Source organism: Meriones unguiculatus, chromosome X (genome assembly GCF_030254825.1).
Source record: "Meriones unguiculatus strain TT.TT164.6M chromosome X, Bangor_MerUng_6.1, whole genome shotgun sequence".
Classification (NCBI taxonomy): domain Eukaryota; kingdom Metazoa; phylum Chordata; class Mammalia; order Rodentia; family Muridae; genus Meriones; species Meriones unguiculatus.
Genome location: NC_083369.1, coordinates 20,739,105 through 20,757,941, shown reverse-complemented (window position 1 = coordinate 20,757,941; position 18,837 = coordinate 20,739,105). Strand labels below are relative to the sequence as shown.

The 18,837-nt window shown below is 38.5% G+C and overlaps 1 protein-coding gene across 1 annotated transcript in view; it reads left to right on the top strand.

Annotated features, from left to right (window-relative positions):
• The window catches only part of LOC110540031 (heat shock factor protein 3-like), a 68,546-nt gene that overhangs the window by 306 nt on the left and 49,403 nt on the right, over positions 1-18,837 (top strand). The window contains exon 2 of the mRNA XM_060375663.1: positions 7,756-7,864. Coding sequence (XP_060231646.1) covers positions 7,756-7,864 — 109 coding nt within the window. The remainder of the gene's footprint in view (positions 1-7,755; positions 7,865-18,837) is intronic.

The following is an 18,837-nucleotide window of genomic DNA, read 5'->3' as shown; positions in this document are numbered from 1 at the left end:
AAAACTAGGCCCATTTTGTTTTCTCTTCCGAATTCAAATTAAGCATGTGTTAGACAAGTAAAAAAGTCACTCTGTATAGTACAGCTTCACTGTAAAAATATGAGTGAGGCACACTCCTACTTTCCTACCAAAGCACAAATTAAGGGGTTTGTTGATTTTTTGGCTACGGTACATGGTATGGATGTGAAACCACACAGTGCTCTACCACCGAACTCCAAAACAAGCTCTTATTTCTTTGAAAGACCAGGCTTGACTATGTAGCCCTGGCTGGTTGCTACACACAGGAAGCTGTCCAGCCGAGTGTACCAAAACTGGATGTTTCAGAGCTAGCTGTTGTCACATTTTCTGAGAGAATTTGTAACGCACTTCATTTAATCACTGGGACATTGTCAGCCTCTCGTCGAGTAAGCAGAGGTAATTACGAATGCACTCCCCCCCACTGGGATTTAGGTTTATATTTAGCTTCTAATCATTCTGACTGGGGATAAAATCATGTAGAATCTGCTAAAGGCAACTTGTGGCCAGTTCTCAAAAGTAACAGCCACTTTGACATGGTGTCCATTTATTTTTGAGACAGGGTTGCACTGTATAACCCAGGTTGGTCTTGAATTCATGATCATCCTGCCTCAGCATGCTCAGAGGTAGTAATACAGGAATGTACTACCACATTTAGCAGAGGTAAAATTTTTGTCAGTAAAATGTCAAAGATAGCTAACTTCAAATAGGGATCAACTCATAGCCATTCTTGTTTCATAAACAGCGTTTACTTGTAATTCATTTGAAGAAAATAGTGGGTTTCACCTTCAATTTATAACTTCTTTTTGCAACAAAAATATTGAAGTAAAGCCGAGTGATGTGTCTCAGGCCTGTAATCCCAGAACTCGGAGAAGCAGAAATATGGGGATCTTGGTGAATTTGAGGCCATCCTGGTCTATAAAGTGAGTCCAGGAGAGCCAAGGCTACACAGAGAAACCCTGTCTCAAAAAAATCAAAAGTAAATATTCAAGAAAATATTTAATACTTAAATAAATAAGTGCTGTGATATAGGTCAGTTATTTGTCATGGGAAAGGCTCTGGGCTCATCACCAAAACCACAAAGCAGTGATAACATGTCATTAATTCATTAAAGTTGCCATAGAGAGCTTAGAGATTACTCCTTCCATCCCTCTAAGCTTTACCCTAGGATTTTCATAGTTATGAATTTATGTGAAGTTTGCAGATGCTGTTTCCATGGCATTTACAAAAGGCACTATCTCAAAGCAGTTGTCGTGATCCTGTCTGCACTGATTTCCTGAGTGGCGCACCAGCTTGCAGTATCAGCAACAGTGAATGAGGCTTCCACTTTCTCCAAATCTAGCCCCCGTTTGTTGTCAGTTCTTTTCTTAATCTTAACCATTCTGACTGCGGAAATGAAATCATCTTCACTAATGTTTTAGAAGGAGTAAATAAAAGCAAAACAAATTAAAAACAGAAGACAAAATCACTAACATTATCAAATAGAAAAGCAAAGAAGCTAAAATGTGGTAATTATAAGAGGTTAGTAGAGCAAAAATAATGCAATAAAAATAAGTAAGTCTGGCAACAATACTCTATGTATGATACTGCATGTGTCATGCTCCTTAAGTAAAATATACACTTACATAGAATGGTACATAAACAGAATATTTGCTTATTAGTATATAGAAATAAAAGCTCTGTTTTGAATATTTAAGTTGGAAAAATTTCTGGCTCTTTGACACACACACTCTCCACCCCCAAGGGAGGAGCAGCCTTGCAGAGGAGGACAGTGCAGCCAGTCCTGATGAGACCTGATAAGCTAGAGTCGGATGGAAGGAAAGGAGGACTTGGAGAGGGGCATGGGAGGAGATGAGGGAGGGAGGGTGGGATTAGGAGGGAATAAGGGAGAAGGCTACAGCTGGGATACAAAGCGAATAAAAGTAATTAATGTAAAAAAATAAATAATTTAAAAAACAAATACACACAAAAATTTTCTTTGTGATGGTGATCTTACTAGGCCATTACACAGTGGACAAGGAAAACATTTATGGATTTTGAAGGTGATTTATACTGTAATTATTCAATAAGGAGAGTGGACACTATAGCACTGATTTTTTTTTATCTATTGTATTTTTTTAAAGATTTATTTATTATTTATACAGTATTCTGCCTGCATGTTCATCTTCAGGCCAGGAGAGGACAACAAATCTCACTATAGATGGTTATGAGCCACCAGGTGGTTGCTGAGACTTGAACTCAGGACCTTTGGAAGAACAGCCAGTGCTCTTAAGCTCTGGTCCATCTCTCCAGACCCCATATTTTATTTTTTAATTGTATGTTTGTGCGCTCTCTCTCTCTCTCTCTCTCTTCCTCTCTCTCTGTACGTGTGTGTGTGTGTGTGTGTACCATGTGAACATGAGTGTCCATTGAGACCAGAAAAAGATTTTGATCCCCTGAAATAGGAGTTACATGTGGTCATAAACTGCCAGATATGCGTTGGTGCTGAGAAACAAACTTGGGTCCTCTGAAAGAACAGTAACTGCTATTAACTGCTGAGTCAAATTCTAGCCCCAGATATTGTAATTTTTTAATAATAAATATAGATGTACAAAACAAAGGAAAATAAGACTTTTATATCCTAGCAACAGTGAAATGGAATCTTATTGTTTTGGTTTAGTTTTGGTTTCTGAATTTTAAGACAGGGTCTTTCTGTGTAGCTTTGGCTGTCTTGGACTCACTTTATAGACCAGGCTGGCCTTGAACTCACAGAGGTGCACTAGCCTCTGCCTCTTTGATTGCTGGGAAATAGATTCCATTTTTAAGAAACTGTTTTACTAAGACATTCACATCTTATTGAATTTGCTCGAAGAATGAAATTCAAAGTTTTTAAAAACATGTTCACCAAGTAGTACAATCATCACCACAATTTTAGAACATTTTAATCATTCCTGAAATATAAATTTCTGTCCATTCACAGTCATTCCCCAGTGTGGAATCATATTTCAATGCAGCTCCCATCCCTGTTTCAATAACAATTTGAGTCAGCTCCAAATCTCAATTGCTTGCATAGTGTCCTATGAGAATATTCAGAGGCTATGTTTTCCAATAATAAACCTATTTTAGTAGTGGAGCAATTCTTATTAACTGTGCTGTGATGAGACTGATAGGCAATTACCTATAAACTCTCCATGTGTGGCTGCTTGAATGAGAAATGCCCCCCACACACCCATAGCTTTGAGTATTTGGACATTTGGTTCCCATGTGGTTGTCACTGTTAGCAGCAGTTTAAGAGACTCAGCATTCCTGGAAGAAGTATGTCATTAGGGACAGGCTTTGAGGTTTCAAAGTATTATCCACTTCCAGCTCTCTCTCATTCTCTCTGAATCATAATGCTTGCAGTTGAGGATGCAATCTCCTTGCTTTCTACTCCAGCTTCCATGCCTCCCTACCCTCATGGTCAAAAGTCTGTGTACCTACAAGCTCCGATAAATTCTTCCTTCTGTAATTTGCCTTGGTCATGATGTTTTATCACAGCCACAGAAAAGAAACACACACACACACACACACACACACACACACACATATGTTCATAGTTTACACTGTGATGATAAGACAACACTATGGTAGGTTTTGTTCATACATAGATATTCATACATACTCACAAACATGTACATGTGTGTGCAGCTCATTTTTTTTGCATTTAGTACTCCATATTGCTACCTTAAAACCTTTAGTTCTAGCATTGTTATAGCTCAGAAACATCATAAAATGTTTCTCCAATAAGGCAAAGCAGTGTCTCTAGCCAACAAAAATTAAAGTCCCGTTGTCTTTAATGTGTGTTCCGTGAAATTAGCTGTTGTCCTCCCAGTTTATTTTTTCTTATATGAAAACATAAGTTCATCTCTATCCATCATTTATAGGTGATTAATCTTAGCTAGTTTTTAAATTACTAGGCAAGGTGACAGTTTTATTGGGTCTAAAGATTTTTAGTACTATCAGACTTAAAGATCAGTAGATTTTTTTTTACCAACTTTCACTTTGATCATTTTTAGAAAACCAGAGTGCCATCGATTCTCTCTGTGTGTGTTTTCTCACACCTGTGCATGTGTGCAAGCGTGTGTGTGTGTGTGTGTGTGTGTGTGTGTGTGTGTGTGTGTGTGTGTATGCATCTGTTGTTTAGAGGATATTGAATATGGTGCTCTGTATTAACAATCTTGTGATTGGATTCTATTTTCTCATCTTCTGTAGGTAAGAAATTGGTATGGATGGTTTGCTCTTTTGCAGTTGTTACCTTATATAGTTCTGATTACACAAAGTAAATAATTGCTTCCTAATTCTTCCAATGCTACAGATCAAACTCAGGGCTTTGTGCTGCTGGACAAACCTCTGCCACTAAGCTAATCTCCAAATATCCCTATTTTTCTCAGTAGGATCTTATAGTATAGGGTTATTGTTCTTAAACGTGTGATCCTCCTTCTACTGCTGCCCATGTGCTAGATTACATGTGTGACAACACTCCCTGTGTTTTCTATCTGAATGAGTTTTAAGCTACCAAAGTATATTTTATAATATGAAAACTATAATATTTAATATATGTCAAATATATATATATATATTTGTTCTTTTAAAATTTATTTTTAAATTTATAATAATTTATTCACTATGTATCCCAGCTGTAGACACCCTCCCTCGTAACTTCCCAATCCCACCCTTCCTCCCTTTTCTCCTCCCATGCTCTACTCCAAGTACACTGATAGGGGAGGTCCTCCTTCCTTTCCATTTCATCCTAGCCTATCAGGTCCCATCAGGACTGGCTGAATTGTTGTCCTCTGTGGCCTGGTAGGGCTGCCTCCAACTCAGGGGGAAGTGATCAAAGAGCCAGCCACTGAATTCATGTCAGAGGCAGCCCCTGTTCCCCTTACTAGAAAACCCACTTGGAGACTGAGTCTATGGGCTATATCTGAGCAGGGGTTTTCGGTCTTCTCAATGCATATTCCTTGTTGGAGTATCAGTCTCTGCAGGGCCACCAGGGCCCAGTTACTCCTAAAAAAAGCTAAACAGCAAGAAAGACCCTAGGGAAGATTCTCAGTATCCTCATTCAGAATGACAAAGGCAATAGACATTGGAAGCAGAAGAAGACAGGTAACAGGACAGGAGCCTACCATAGATGGCCTCTGAAAGACTCCACTGATTGAGTTATCAAAGCAGAGGCTGAGACTCATAGCCAAACTTTGGGCAGAATGCATGGATTGTAATGAAAGAAGGGGATATAACGTTTAAATTTATAATTTAAGTGAATGAACAGCATATAAGAATATTATCACTTTTGCTTACTTTAAAATAATTTTTGTTACAGTCTACTTTTAAAAACGTAAGTGAAGTACTTACAGTGCAATCCACTGATAACTACTGTTTTGTATATGTGAATTTTTTATGGGGAGCAGGTATGGTATGGATGGAAGCTAGGTGCTCTATAACTGATCTATGTCAACATCTCATATTTCTCATTTATGAAATGATGCATTTTATACCTTTTGAAAATTTGTCCTTCTCATTTGAAATATATCATGAGTATTTCCATTCACTAAATATCCTTACATAACTTAATTTTATCATTGTATAATATTCATTTTATAAATTTAGTTATTATATTAGTGTTATGGTAGTTTCCAGTTTTTGATTTCTATATACAAGTACTTTTCTAACTGTTCATTGCTAAATTTTAGCACTTATCAGTAATTATTCTCTATACAATTTTGAATTAGAATTTCTAAGATGGGGAACTTTGAATACTTACTATTAGTAATATTAAGACAATTTAAATTCTGACTGTATGAATACCTTTTTATCTGAGCTCTTGCAAATCTGTGAATACTGGAGTGTAATATTTTCTTTAGTCTTGTCAGTTTGATAGATAAAATATTGTAGTGATTTCCATTTTGAACACTTTTCTTGAAAACTTGATGTCTTAGTTTTTTGTGTTCCCATCAGTGCATAGTTCTAGACCACAGTCCATTGTGATGGAGGAAGTCACAGCAGCAGGAACCCAAGGAAGCTAGTCACATTACATTCATAATAAAGAAGCAGGGAGTAAGGTGTGACTACATGCATGCTTCTCAGCTCCTTCTCCATGTCTGTGTAGCCCAGGACCCCTGGCACAGGGAATGGTCATACCTGCAAGTAAGAGAGGCCTTCCCACATCAACTAGCATACTCAGGAGAATCCCTTATAGCTATGCTCACGGGTCCATCTCCCAAGTGATTCTAGATTTTGTCAGGTTGAGAACTAACACTAAACATTAGAATTGACTAACTCTTTGAATTGCTACTTCACATCTCTTTTTTGCTCAAGTTTGTGGAAAGTTTCCTTGTCTTCTTGCTTTTGTTTTCCAAGTACTTGGATTACAGGTATGTTTTTACTAAGTCTTGTTTTGCCTGTTTACTTTTAATTTGTGAGAGTTTGGGACATATGCTTTCATGAACAATCCATTATATTTTCTTCCATTGCATTTCTTTTGCTTATATTCTGTATCTTTTAAAATTTATTTATTTTTTTATAAATTGCAGTTTATTCACTTTGTATCTCAGCTGTAGCCCCCTCCCTCGTCTCCTCCCAATCCTACCCTTTTTCTCTAATCTCCTCACAAACCCCTCCCCAAGTCCACTGATAAGGGAGGTCCTCCTCCCCTTCCATCTTCCATCTCACCCTAGCCTATCAGGTCTCATCAGGACTGGCTGCATTGTCTTTCTCTTTCGCCTAATAATGCTGTCCCCCCCACACACACTCAGGGGGAAGTGATCAAAGAGCCAGCCACTGAGTTCACATCAAAGACAGCCCCTGTTTCCCTTAGTAGAGAACCCACTTGGAGACTGAGCTGCCATGGGCTACATTTCTAGGTCCTCTCCATGAATGGTCCTTGGTTGGAGTATCAGTCTCAGAAAAGATCCTTTGGCTCAGATATTTTTTTTTGGTTCTGTTGCTCTCCTTATGGAATTCCTGTCCCCTCCAGGTCCCTCTATATCCCCCTTCTTTCATAAGATTTCCTGCACCTTGCCCAAAGTTTGGCTATGAGTCTCAGCCTCTGCTTTGATACCTTGCTGGGCAGAGCCTTTCAAAGGCCCTCTGTAGTAGACTCCTGTCCTGTCACATTTTATTGTTTGTTGATCTTAGAGCCTGTGATGTTGGTGTTCTGTTCAAGAAGTTGTCTCCTGTGCCAATGAATTCTAGGCTCTTCCCCACTTTTTCTTCTAACAGGTTTCGAGTGTTTGTTATTATGTTGAGTTCTTTGATACACTTGGACTTTAGTTTTGTGCAGGGTGGTAAATACGGATCTATTTGCATTTTTCTACATGTAGACATCCAGTTACACCAGCACCATTTCTTGAAGATGCTGTCTTTTTTTCCATTGTATGGTTTTCGTTTCTTTGTCAAAAATCAGGTATCTGTAGGTGTGTGGGTTTATTTCTGGGTCTTCTATTGGATTCCATTGATCCACCATTCTGTTTCTATGCCAGCACCATGTATTTTTTATTACCTTCATATTCTGTATCTTATGTTATATTTTACCCCAAGATAAATAATTTGAATCAAAACCTCATACATGCTATGGACATACTTCCAATATGAAGAATTTTGGGTTTTGGGTTTTAAATTTTCACAAGTTTGGGGTTCATTAGGTATCGTTTTGAATATTTACTAGGTGAAACTTTGCTACTTTTTTCTGTAAATGACCAGTTTTTGGTTTTCCTTTATTACAAGGATGGCCACAGCTTTCAGATTGTGAAGGAAGAAACTTTTTCCAATGAAGTACTACCGAAATACTTCAAACATAACAAGATAACCAGCTTTGTACGACAACTAAACTTGTGTAAGTATGATTTAATTGTACAAATATTAGTATTTGTCACCAGAATATCCATTTTCTTTTCACTGTACAAATATAAATCCAAGTTGAGTAAAAGTTCTTACTAGAGTATATTATTTAAACTCTGCTTAGCTTTTTTCATTGGCTGAAGTTTTGTCTTAGTTACTTTTCTTGTTATTTTTATTATTAGTTACATTTTATTAACTTTGTATCCCAGCTGTATCCCTCTCCCTCATTCCCTCCCAATCCTACCCTCCCTCCCTCATCTCCTCCCTGCTCCTTTCCAAGTCCACTGATAGGGGAGCACCTCCTCCCCTTTCATCTGACCCTGTTTTATCAGGTATCTTCAGGAATGGCTGCAAAGTCCTCCTCTGTGGCCTAGCAGGGCTGCTCCTCCTTTGGGGGAGGGGAGTTCAAAGAGCCAGCCATTGAGTTCATGTCAGAAATAATCCCTGTTCACCTTACTAGGAAAACCCACTTGGTTACTGAGCTACCACAGGCTACATCCGAGCAGAGTTCTAGGTTGTATCCATACATGGTCCTTGGTGGAATATCAATCTCAGAAAAGACCCCTGGGCCCAGATATATTTGGTCCTTGTGGAGCTCCTATCCTCTCCATGTCATACTAACTCCCCCTTCTTCTTTATGATTCCCTGCACTCTGCCAAAGATTTGGTTATGAGTCTTAGTATCTGCTTTGATACAATGTTTGACAGAGGCTTTTCTGTGGTAGGCTCCTGTCCTGTTACTTGTTTCCTCCTACATCCAATGCCCATCACATTTGTCTTTCTAAGTGAGGATTGATCATCTTATCCTGGTTCTTCTTTCTTGTTTATTTTCTTAGTTACTTTTCTATTGTCATAAAACAGTATGACCAAGGCAACTTATTTTTAAAGAGCTTTTAATTTTGGGCTTACAGTTCAGGATTAATGTCCATGATCATCATGGTGGGAATCATGGCATCAGGCAAGCAAGCATGGCACTGGAGCAGTAGCTGAGAACACATATCTTGAAACATAACCACAAGACAAAGAAAGCTTAACTGGGTTCCCCTTTCTCCAAATCCTCTCCAGTATGTGTTGTCACTTGAGTTTTTGGTCTTAGCCATTCTTATGTTGAAAGGTGAAATCTCAGGGTTGTTTTGCTTTGCATTTCCCTGATGACTAAGAAGGTTGAGCATTTCTTTAAGTGTTTCTCTTCCATTCGACGTTCCTCTATTGAGAAATCTCTGTTTAGCTCTTGACCCCATTTTTTAACTGGATTACTTGATTTGTTGCTGTTTAACTTAAGTTCTTTATATATTCTGGATATTAGCCCTCTGTCAGATATAGGGTTGGTGAGGATCCTTTCCCACTCTGTAGGCTTTCCTTTTGTTCTAATGACAGTGTCCTTTGCTTTATAGAAGCTTTTCATTTTCCTGAGGTCCAATTTATTGATTGTTGATCTTAGATCCTGTGCTGTTGGTGTTCTGTTCAGGAAGTTGTTTCCTGTGCCAATGAGTTCAAAGTGGGAATGTAAACTTGTACAACCATTTTGGAAATCAATCTGGTGCTTTCTCAGAAAAGCGCCACTATTAGGAAGAGTGTTTCCTCAAGATGCAGCTATACCAGTCCTAGGCATATATCCAAAGATACTCAAGTACACAACAAGGACATTTGCTCAACCATGTTCATAGCAGCTTTTTTTTTTTTTTTTTTTTTTTTTTTTTTTTTTTGGTAATAGCCGGAAGCTGGAAACAATCCAGTTGTCCTTCAGTTGAGGAATGGATACAGAAATTGTGGTACATTTTACACAATGGGATACTACTCAGCAATTAAAAACAAAGAAATCATGAAATTTGTAGGCAAATGGTGGGATCTAGAAGTGATCATCCTGAGTGAGGTATCCCAGAAGCAGAAAGACACACACTCATGGTATATACTCACTTATAAGTGGATATAGGATACATCATGTAGGATAATCATACTAAAATCTGTATACCTAAGGAAGCTAATCAAGACAGAGGACCTTGGTAAAATGCTCAGTCTTAATTCAGAAAGGCAAACAAGATGGACATTGGAAGAGGGAGAAAACAGGGAACAGGACAGAAGCCTATCACAGAGGGTCTCTGAAAGACTACCCAGCAGGGTATCAAAACATATGCTGAGATTTATAGCCAAACTTCGGGCAGAGTGCAGGGAATCTTATGAAAAAAGGGGGATATAGAAAGACCTGGAGGGAACATGAGTTCCACAAGGAGACCAACAGAACCAAAAAATCTGGGCACAGGGGTCTTTTCTGAGACTGATACTGCAAACAAGGACCATTCATGGTGATAAAGTTAGAACCCCTGCACAGTAGTGAGTGACCCATGGCAGCTCAGTGTCCAAGAGGGTTCCCCAATAATAGGCACAGGGACCATCTCTGACATGAACTCATGGGTTGGCTCTTTGATCACCTTCACATGAGAGGGGGGGCAGCCTTACCAGTCCACAGAGGAAGACAAGGACCCCAGTCCTGATGAGCCCTGATAGTCTAGGGTGAGAAGGAAGGGGAGGAGGACCTCCCCTATCATTGGACTGGGGAAGGATCATAAGAGGGAGGGTAGGATTGGGAGGGGATGGCGGAGGGGGCTACAGCTAGGATACAAAATGAATGAACATTAATTAATAAAAATAAAATAAAAATTAAAGAAGAAAGCTAACTGGGAAGTATGGGTTTTTGAAACCTCAAATCCTACCTCCAGCAACACACCTTCTCCAAATAGGTCACATCTCCTAATCCTTCCCAAACAGTTTTTTTTACCAATTAGTTACAAAATATTCAAATGTATGTAAATATGGCTTTATTTCTTCCTTGAACTACCACAGGTCTCAAACACACAAAAATCTTTTCTGAAAAGATCTTGTTGAAATTTTCAGTTATAGAAACATACGGATGAATGAGACCAAAGATTTATTTGTTTACATAGTGTGATATCATATTTATGTAATACCACTATTAAGATTCCTTCCATTTTAGACACTTTTAGAAGTTGTTTATGATTTTTTCTTTTTTATGTGTATTTTTTATTATTATTAATTACACTTTATTCATTTTGTATCCCCCCATAAGCCCCTCCCGATCCCACCCTTTCTCTCCTTTCTGCATGCATGCCCCTCCCCAAGTCCACTGATAGGGGAGGTCTTCCTCTCCTTCTTTCTGATCTTAGACTATCAGTTCTCATAAAAAGTGGCTGCATTGTCATCTTCTGTGGCCTGGTAAGGCTGCTCCCCCCTCAGGGGGAGGTGATCAAAGAGCAGGCCAATCAGATTATGTCAGAGACAGGCCCTGTTCCCATTATTATGGAACTCACTTGGACACTGAACTGCCATAGGCTACATCTGTGCAGGGGTTCTAGGTTATCTCTATGGTTGGAGTATGAGTCTCTGGGAAGTTCCCTGTGTTCAAATTTTCTTGTTCTGTTGCTCTCCTTGTGGAGTTCCTGTCCTCTCCAGCTCTTGCTATTTCCCACTTCTTACATATTTTTCTTAAATTTTTTATAATGAACATTTATCATTTTATAGTGTTAATGATGTGCTATTGTCATAAAACATCTTTAAATTACTATCAGATATTTTTTGAACATAAAACTTTTCTGGACAACTGACTTGATGTTTACAATTGGTATTACTAGTCTCTCTCCTCAATTCATCACAATTAGAGCAAAACCTCCCATTTCAATATGGAATTCACTCTGCAATTAACCAGAGACTTCCTCTCTGGTGCATTCATTAACCGATCATCATCTACTTTTAAGTACTAAATGTGAGAAATAGGGAATGTGTTGTTTAAATACTAAATGTGTTGTTTTAAATCATCTAGGGTAACAATCACAGAAACTTCAAGTTTCTTAACAATACACAATATTTCACTTACACTACTTAGGGTATACCAACTACAGCTATAGGCATACTAAACATAAATTTAAAGATTTCTTTATTAACTCTCAAGTTAATACACAGTTATTTTTTTTCCTATTGCTTCTCTTCATCTTTCAACATTATGGCATTAGTATTTAACCAGTCCAACTTTAACTACAGACAAGATTTATTTTCCTAGTTCCTGAGAAAAGAAAATGATTCTCCTAACTCTCACTTTCATAAGCTCTTGCAGTATTTTTACCTGTGCTCCCTCCAATACATAAAAGAAGCCAGAATCACTCATAGTGGAAACCATTATATTCTCCTTTTAAAAACTGAATTACCTCATTTCATAACATTTTCCAATTCTATTTATTTTTCTGCATATTTTCTTTTTTTATGGCTGAGTAAAATATCATTGTGTATATGCCATGTTTTCTTTTTTCCATTCATGTGTTGATAGACATCTAGGTTGATTTTATTTCCTTGCTGTTGTGAATAGAGTGACAATAATGTAGATACATATTTGCCCAGGAATACTGAATCATATTCTAAGTATGTTTTTAATATTTTGAGAAACTTCTACATTAGTTTCCATAGTGGCTATATAATGTATATTACAAACAGTAATTTATAAACAGTGTGAAGTTTCCTCTTTCCCCAGCAGCATTTTTGTCATTTGCTTTATTGATGAGACCCACTTCAACTATGGTAAGATGGAATCTCAAAGTAGTTCTAATTTGCCTTTCCCTAATAGATAAAGATATAGAACACTTTACAGAATATTTATTGGCCATTTGTATATCTTCTTTTGCAAACTGTCTCTTCAGTTCATTGGCTTATCTAATAATTGATAGTTTTGATTTTTGAAGTTATTTATATATTTTCTGTTTAGCTGAAGTAGCTGGCAAAGAGTTTTATCCCATCTGTAAGCTGTGTGTATTTTAAAGCTTGGTACTATGATCCCTCCAACTTTTTTTCTTCAAAATTGATTTGAGTGCTTGTTATATAGCTTTATTTTTCACTCTCTTTTCTCCTTCATCTCCTCCCTACCTTTTTTCTTCCATTGCCCTCCTACTTTTTTGAAAAATCAAGTGTTTCTTTTTATTTTTAGAAAATTGCATATACATATGTGCTGGCTTTTGGCTATTTTCTTCCCCATTAACCTTTCTCATGCCTCTCCTGCCCCGGTCAATATACTTCTTCCCAAAAAAATCTTCCTCTGGTGGGTTTAAATATGTATGGTTCACTGAATTTAATTATATTTTCTTGCTCAAGTACAGGTAAGAGGTTATTTGCTAGAGCAAGGACAATTTACCAAGTAACAGCAAAACTGAACAAACTGATACCTACAACCCCAGTCTATATTCCTTTTGTGACACCTCAGGTTTCTTGATGATGCGAGTCTTCAGGTAACCACAACTGTAATGAATCTGTGAATGTAGTGGCCATTTACTATGCAGAAGATTCTGTTTCTCAGCATTCCCGCTAAAACTTTGGCACTTGTACTCTTTGTGCCTCCTCTGCAGTGATATTCCCTGAGCCATGGATAAGGTAATAATAGAGAACCCATGTAGAGTAGATTATTATATAATCATTTATTTTCTGCACTTTGAACAGCTGTGAGTCTGTGCACTAAGTGCTTTACATTTCAAAAGATGTTTTTTCTTACAAAGGCTTAGAGCAACACTAATCTATGGATAAAAACTTACATCATAAAAAGCAGTTCAACATGATCCCCATTTAGTAAAACTGTAGTAACAACTTTTCTAAGGCCTAGGACCTACTCAGTCACGGGTTCTTCTTCATCAGGTTTACAGTAGCAGGCATAAGGTCTCTCCCATGGAATGGGTCACAAATCCAGGACAAAAGAATAGTTGATTACTCCCATAGTTGTCATGACACCTTTGCACCAATGGGCACATCCTGCCATGCAGAACATCACTGTAGCTCATGTGCACCACAGCAGCCTACATAACACCTCTGACACTGTGAAAACAAGCAAAAGCAAAGGAAGCTTCTAGCTCCATTTCAGCTTGATTTCTCTGTGTACCAAAACTCACATGTGTGAACACTTTCACCTTCTTTTAAAACATAACATTGTTTATTTATGCTTTGAAAATATCATTCATGTGCCCATGGATGTTGATCATAGCCACCGTTACCTATACTGTCCATCTCCAACTCCACTCCCCAAATTTATCCATGCATTTTTACCCTGGCACATTGAATCTACTACTACCCACATGAACATGAGTGTGGGGCCATTCAGTGGAGCAGACCAACTTACCGGGTCCCATACCCACCACAAAGATAAGTGACTTTCCCTTCTCAGTAGCTATCAACTGCCACTACTTTCCATTTTAGGGCTGAGGCTCAGTAGCCTTTCCTCCATTCCTGTGGAAATTTTAACTGGCTTGATTTTGTGCAGGTAATCACAGCTGCTCTGAGTTCCTGTGTGTACTGCCCATGTCAGATCGAAAACAACATTTCACATCATTCCTCTACATCCTCTGTCTCTTATGTCCTTTTCTTCCCATCTTTATTAATGTTCCTGGAGCTTTGGATAGTGAGGGTTATTATAAATGCTGATTTGTGGTTTCAAACTCATGCTCACTCTTCCTTATCATTTTGATGAGTTATCAGTCTCTGCTCATATCAGAAAAGAAGATTCTCTGATCAAACTGAGAGAAAAATTTAACCTGTGTGTATAAAAAATATTTAGATTATGGAAGTTTGATAACATGACCACTTAGCAAAATGACACCAAGAGAGTTTGCCAATAGAGGCAGTGATCTCTCCAGACATAAACTGCTGATCAGATTAATAGTGCCAGACATGAATTCCCCCCTGCACAAATGATCTCAAATTTACAACTTGTTTATCCATATAATAGTCGCACACAATTAGGCACAACTTCTTTGACATGTCAATACTGTAGCATGCAGAGTTCAGGGCTGGATTAAAATGATCTATGCCCTCTCTTCTCCAGTAGCCTGAATAGCACGTCCTTGTACTGTGAAAGCTAGCCAGGAGAGAGAAAGTTTCCTGGTTAGTTTGAGACTGATTTCTTTAGGTCCTACAACCAAAGTGGGTCGTGTCCTTAGCAGTAGGGTCTTCTCATCTAGTTATAGTGAGCAACCAAGAACACTGACAATAGTCTATGCTGTTTTGGGTGGCACTGGGTCTTCCTGATTAATAATAACTCATAGGAGGGAAAACTGTGTTTGGTGCTAAGATTTTCATTTAATAACCCATGTCTTATGGGAACAGTATTGTCCGCCCATGAAGGTTAACTCTGATTATATTATTAAAAAATAATTTTAATTAGCTTACAAATTATTGGGTTTTTATAAGGCTTCATACATCCATAGGTTTGGTTAATTTTCCCTTTATTTTCTCCCTTTTCCCATCTCTTCCTCCATTACCACTTAGACATTTAACACTCAATATCCCACTAAATAATTTCAGATCACATGTGTTCAACTATAGCCTCTTATTATATATTTTACTTGGATCGTAGGTTTCCATATAGCTTTTTCATACACTCTTTATTTTGGTTAATCCTTCCCCTATCCCTCTTTTTCAAATTCTTTACCCCACTTCTTTAAAATTTTTCGCCTCCAATATTACCCTTTACTTTTATTTTATTTGTATTTTACTATCCTGGATCCACACCTGAGAACATGGGTTGTGTTCCTTTCTGGGACTGGGTAATTTCACAATAGAATGTAGTACAGTTCTACCTATTCACATGAAAATTTCATTTTTTAAAATCTTCTATTTTTTATTAATTAATTGATTTATTTACTTTAAATCCTAGTCAGAACTTCCCTTCTCATTCCTGTCCCTCCTTCTTACTTACCTGACCCTGCTGCTAAACCTACTCCCTGCCTCTCAAAGAAGAGGAGACATGGTTACCAACCTGCCTTGACACATCAAGTAGAACTGGGTACTTCTTTTATTGAGGCTAGACAAGGCCATCCAGTTAGGGAAAAGGAATCCAAAGGCAGGCAACAGAGAAACAGCTTCTGCACCTGCTGTTAGCAGTCCCACATGAGGAAAAAGTTATACATCTATTACATATGTGGGGGGTGGTTCTAAATCTGTCTCATGGATGCTGTCTGGTTGGTGGTTTGGTCTCTGTGAGCCCCTATCCGTCCAGTTTATTTTGTAGGTTTTCTTGTTGTGTTCTTGACTTTGATGGCTCTTTTAATCCTCCTTTCCCATCTTCCATAAGATTCCCTGAACTCTGCCTAATGTTGAGCCTTGGGTCTCTGCCTCTGTTTTCATCAGCTGCTGGGTGAAGCCACATAGATGGCTGTTATGCTAGCCTGTTGTCTACATGTACAGCAGAATATTATTGTGTCAATGGTGGGCTCTCTCTTATGGCATGAAGTTCAAGTTGTGCCAGTCATTGCCTGGCTGGGTTGAAGAAAGTTTTGTTTGGGTTTATGTCCCCTTCCTTCCACTGGAAGGCTCGCCTAGCTACAGGAGGTGACCACTTCATGTTTCTCTTTCCGTGCTGCTAGGAGAATCTCAACTAGGGTCACCACCAAAGACTCCCAAGAGCCTCCAGTGTCCCAGAGATGTTTCTTACCAATTTCTGTTCTCCCTCCCAGACCTCCCCCCTTTCCCCACACCTGACCCCACCCTTATTTCCTTCTTCATCTCCTTTCCCACCATGTTCCCTCCCTCCATCTACTTCAGATGTCTATTTTATTTCCCCTTCTGAATGAGATTCAAGCTCTCTTGGGTCCTCCTTGCTACGTAGTTTCTTTGGGTCCATGGATTATATTATGGTTTTCTTGTACTTTATGGATAATATCCACTAATAAGTCAGGACATACCATGTGTGTCTTTCTGGGCCTGGGTTACCTCACTCAGGTTGATCTTTTCTAGTTCCATCCATTGGCCTGCAAATTGCATCATGTCTTCGTTTTTAATAGCTGAGTAGTATTCCATTGTGTACATGTATCACATTTTTTATTAGTTCTTCATTTGAGAGACATCTAAGCTGTTTCTAGTTTCTGGTTGTTACAAATAAAGCTGCTATGAACATAGCTGAGCAGGGATCCTTGTGGTATGGTGGAGTGTCTTTTGAGTATATGCCCAGGCGTGGAATAGCTGGGTCTTTTGGTAAAACTATTTTCAGTTTTCTGAAAAAGCACTGTATTGTTTTTCACAGTGGTTGTACAAATTTTCATTCCTACTAATAACGGATGTGTTCCCTTTGCTCCATGTCCTTGCCAGCATGTGCTGTCACTTGTATAACTCTGCATTTTGGTTGGTTGCAGTTTTCCATAATGATCTCTATGTGTTGCAAAGAGATGTTTTCTTGATGAGGAGTGGAGACTACACTTATCTGAGGCTATATGGACAAACATTTACAATGTAGTTAGAGATTATGCTGGTTTAGTATAGTGGTGGTTGTAGGTTCTCCTTCAAGATTCATGACATCACTGGCCCTGGATATTTGGCTAGATTTCCATTACCAGACAAGAGTTTCCTCTAGTTGAGTAGCTCATAAGTCCAGTTAATGAACTGTTGGTTTTGCTAATGTAACCATAGGGTTAGTGTACAATATTAGTCTTTGCTGTTAATAGGTTTATTGGAATCTTTCTGGTTAAATATAAAGTCCTTTCAATATATGCCCAAGGGTCGTCTAGCCATATCATATGCAATTGTACTTTTCATTTTCCTTCAAAAATTCCACACTGCAAATTTCATGATTTCCTCATTTTTGATTGCTGAGTAGTATTCCATTGTGTAAAAATACCACAATTTCTGTATCCATTCCTCCGTTGATGGACATCTGGGTTGTTTCCCGGTTCTGGCTATTACAAATAAAGCTGCTACAAACATGGTTGAGCAAATGTCCTTGTTGTATACATGAGCAAATTTTGGGTATATACCTAGCAGTGGTATAGCTGGGTCTTGAGGAAGAAAAGATCATTCTGAGTGAAGTATCCCAGAAGGAGAAAGACAAACATGGTATATACTCGCTTATATACACCTACAAGATATGATAAACATAATGAAGTCTATACACCTAAAGAAGATAAACAAGAAAGCAGACACGGGGTAAGATGATCAATCCTCACTTAGAAAGACAAATGAGATGTGCATTGGACGTATGACAGGAGTCTACCACAGAAGGCATCTGAAAGACTCTACCAAGCAGCGCTTCAAAACAGATACTAAGACTCATAACCAAACCTTTGGCAGAAGGGGAGTTAGTATGATGTGGAAAGGATAGGAGCTCCACAAGGACCAAATATATCTAGGCACAGGGTTTTTTTTCTGAAACCGTTTCTCTAATCAAGGACCATATGGATATAACCTAGATCCTCTGCTTGGATGAAGCCCGTGGTAGCTCAATAACCAATTGGTTTCCCATAGTAAGGGGAACAGGAACTATCTCTTACAGGAACTCAAAGGCAGGCTCTTTGACCTCCCCACCCCCCAAGGGAGGAGCAGTCCTGCTAGGTCACAGAGGAGGACTTTGCAGCCAGCCCTGAAGATACCTGATAAAACAGGACCAGACAAAAGGGGAGGAGGTCCTCCCCAATCCGTGGACTTGGAAAGGGGCAGGGAGAAGCTGAGGGAGGGAGGGTGGGATTGGGAGGGAATAAAGGAGCGGGATATAGCTGGGATATAGAGTTAATAAAATGTAACTAATAATAATAAACAATAAAAAATATTCCACACTAATTTCCATAGTGACTAAACCAGTTTACATTCCTACTAACAGTGAATAAGGATTTCTCTTTCCTTACGACTTCACCAGCATCAGTTTTAATTTGTTTTCTTGGTGATAACTATTCTGAATGCAGTTAGAGGGGGTCTTATAGTAGCTTTAATTCTAATTGTCTTGGCAGCTAAGGATGTTGAACATTAAAAAAATAATAATTGGGCATTTGAATTTCTTCTTTCAGAACTCTCTGTTCAATTCCGTAGCTGCGCTTTTCTTTTCCTTCATTTATTTATTTATTTAATCACTTTACATCTTAGGCCCCTCCATCCTCTTCTTCTGCTTCCACTCCCACTCCCACACTCCCTTCTCCCATTTCCCCTCTTCTTCCCAGAGAAGGGG